This window comes from Lactuca virosa, chromosome 9, assembly GCF_052849685.1.
Source record: "Lactuca virosa cultivar CGN04683 chromosome 9, Lactuca_virosa_CGN04683_v6, whole genome shotgun sequence".
NCBI lineage: Eukaryota > Viridiplantae > Streptophyta > Magnoliopsida > Asterales > Asteraceae > Lactuca > Lactuca virosa.
In genome coordinates this window covers 191,441,823-191,444,777 of record NC_136434.1, presented here as the reverse complement: position 1 = coordinate 191,444,777, position 2,955 = coordinate 191,441,823, and the positions used below count along the sequence as shown (strand labels likewise).

Sequence of the window (2,955 nt, the reverse complement as noted above, 5' to 3'; positions counted from 1 at the left end):
TGATTTTTGACATACATTCCAAAAAATGAAATAAACCTCATATTTAGCACGAACAGGAAATACCCACAAAAAAGTGAAAAAGTCATCAAGAAATAATATAATATTTAAAACCACTCAGACTAGTAACAAGAGATGTCTATAAATCAGAATGTATGAGTTCAAACACACGATTAGTTTTTGATAAAGAAGAGGAAAAAGATAAACGACAATGTTTTCCAAGTTGACAAGCATGACAAATTGGAATTTTATTTGTACTACTAGAAATAAAATGACGAGACTGCAAAAACTTGAGAACGGAGGAGCCGGGATGTCCAAGACGACGATGCCAAGTAGGAAGGGAGACATTGGCGAGAGAAGAATCAATGACGCTGAAGGAAGGAGTGCACAGATACAAATCACCAACACTATCAAATCGTTAAAGCAGAGCACCAAAGTCAATATCCTTTACAGAAAAACCAAATGGGTCAAAAGAAACAAAAACCCAATTATCAATGCTAAATTTACGCACAGACACTAAATTTTTAACCATTTGATTAGATACAAGAACATTTTTAAGAGAAAATTTATTTTGAGAGTAGGAAGATATGTTTGACCAATGTGAGATACCGGAATAATAGCACCATTACCAACCATTATGGATTTAGAATTACATGGTGATAGAGAAAAACATGTTACCTTGGTTGAAATTCATGTGTGATCTAGCTCCTGTGTCCATGTAACATTGATTATCTCGTGGCGGTTGAATGGAAGTGGCTTGAAAAACTGATGTTGAATATGTGGGTTATGATGGAGAAGTCAAACCCGAACTGGAGCAATGTTGTTATTATTTTGCTGAAGGGAAAGCCTTGGCTGTTGGGCCGAAACTGCATAGAAATGGGCTACCCATATAGGGCATCATGTTTTGGGTCGATGGAATTGCATTGCTGGACTGGTGAGCATAAAGGTGGGTTGGCGTCTGGGCTTACTAGTCCATGTGGTTAGTTGTTGTGCAGGAAAGGCAACGACAACAATAGATTGTGATGGGGGAAACCCTTTGATGGAAACACAACTCCCCAAGGAGATGTAGGACCACCAGTTTGACCCTAAAAACTATGTTTGTTTAGTTGAATTTGTTTGGCCAATAGCACTTGGATGAGACCCCATTATACCTCCAAATTTAGAATTTTGTCTTGGAAAGGTGCCTACAATTTGGTTAGCACTAGATGAATTACTGGAATTACCCACTCCTTTGGAAGAAACCCGATTATTATTACGATTTTTATAGCATTTCTTTTTTGATTTTCTGGATTGTTGTGAAACGGAATAAAGAGTCGTGGTTGTGATGTTTGTCGGGTCTTGCATCATGTCTTGATTGTCTTCACGATTTTCATGGAGGAGAAGCATGTTTTTGGCTTCTAAAAATAATGTAAACAGTTTAGTATTCATGACAACATCAACAATTCTTTGGTAGGAGGGCGGTACACGAAGAATTTGCATAACAAGCTCCACTTCAGATATATCATAGTCAACGTCATGTAGTGCATCAGCTAGGTGTTTGAGATTGTGATAGTAATCTTGAATAGAGGATACACCTTTCTTGGTATTACGAAACTGTTCTTGCAATTGTGACATCCGGGGCATTTTATTATTGAGAAAATACTCATGCAAGTTATCCCAAATGAAAGATCATCTGAATAATTTCAATCGCATCATCTTGGATCTACAAGGTGTTGACGTGAAGATTGAAGATGAAGAACCAGGTGCTCATTCTCATATGTTCTTTTCCTAACTCATATGAGAATTTCGTTGATACCATGCTCTATGGTAGGACAATGATCACTGTGAATGATGTGAAGGGCTCTCTGATGTCCAAGGAACTGAAAAGAAAAGTTTTAGTTGGAGAGGAGATGTCCAGTTCTGATTTGTTTGTAGGGAGAGGGAGGACAGGATAGAGGAAAAGGGGAAACAGAGGGAGATCACGTTCTAAATCGAAGTCTAAAGGTTCATCGAACATGAAATATTATAACTGAAAGGAGAAGGGGCACATCAAGCGAAATTGTCCACATTTGAAGAATGGGAAGTCCAAGAGTGAATCAAGCAACAATAACACTGCTGATGTGGTTCAGGAAAGTTCTGACGAAAGGGACGATGGTGATGTACTAACTGTATGTACATCAAGTTCTATTGATGCTTGGGTCTTGGATTCTGGAGCATCCTATCACATGATGTATAATCGTGACTGGTTTGACTCCTTCAAAGAGTGGGATGACACAGTCAAGATGGGTGATGATCAGGTGAGCAGTATCAAAGGTAGGGGCACGGTGCACATCAAGATACATGATGGCATGGTTAGAAAGTTAGATTGCTGGTACGTTCCAAAACTTCAGAAGAATCTAATTTCTCTTGGCACATTGGCTAAGAATAGGATGAGATATGCTGGTGAAGGTGACTGGGTCAAAGTGACCAAAGGCTCTCTAGTTATAATGAAAGGGAAGATGAATCGCGGAGGGATCTATATCCTAAAAGGTAGTGCGGTTATGGGAACGGTGGCTATCTCCCAATCCTTGAATGAAGGTGATGACAAGACAGAGTTGTGGCATCATAGGTTGGGGCACATGAGTGAGAATGGCATGTCAGTTCTAAGTAAACAAGGACTGCTTAGTGGAGAGGTTACTAGAAAGATAAATTTTTGTGAAGCTTGAGTAAAATGAAAACATCGCAAAGTGAAGTTCGGTATCGGTCAACACAAAAGCAAGGAAATCCTGGAGTATGTTTACTCAGATCTATGGGGTCCTGCACCAGTGAAGTCTCAAGGAGGATGCTCATACTTTGTGACGTTCATTGATGACTATTCAAGGAAGGTTTGGTTGTACTTTCTGAAGACCAAAGATGAGTTGTTTGGGAAGTTCAAGGAGTGGAAGACCATGGTTGAGAAAAGGACTGGAAAACAGGTCAAGACTCTGAGGACTGACAATG

General features: G+C 39.4%; 1 protein-coding gene across 1 annotated transcript; it reads right to left on the bottom strand.

The window, feature by feature from the left end:
* Positions 1-1,089: 1,089 nt before the first annotated feature.
* LOC145140131 (uncharacterized) lies at positions 1,090-1,620 on the bottom strand. Its single transcript, XM_079073724.1, has one exon. The coding sequence runs from the start codon at positions 1,618-1,620 to the stop codon at positions 1,090-1,092; it is 531 nt and encodes a 176-aa protein (XP_078929850.1).
* Between the last annotated feature and the right edge of the window lie 1,335 nt (positions 1,621-2,955).

Coding starts and splice junctions, on each gene's coding strand:
- LOC145140131 (XM_079073724.1), bottom strand. CDS start 1,620: ATGCCCCGGATGTCACAATTGCAAGAACAGTTTCGTAATACCAAGAAA.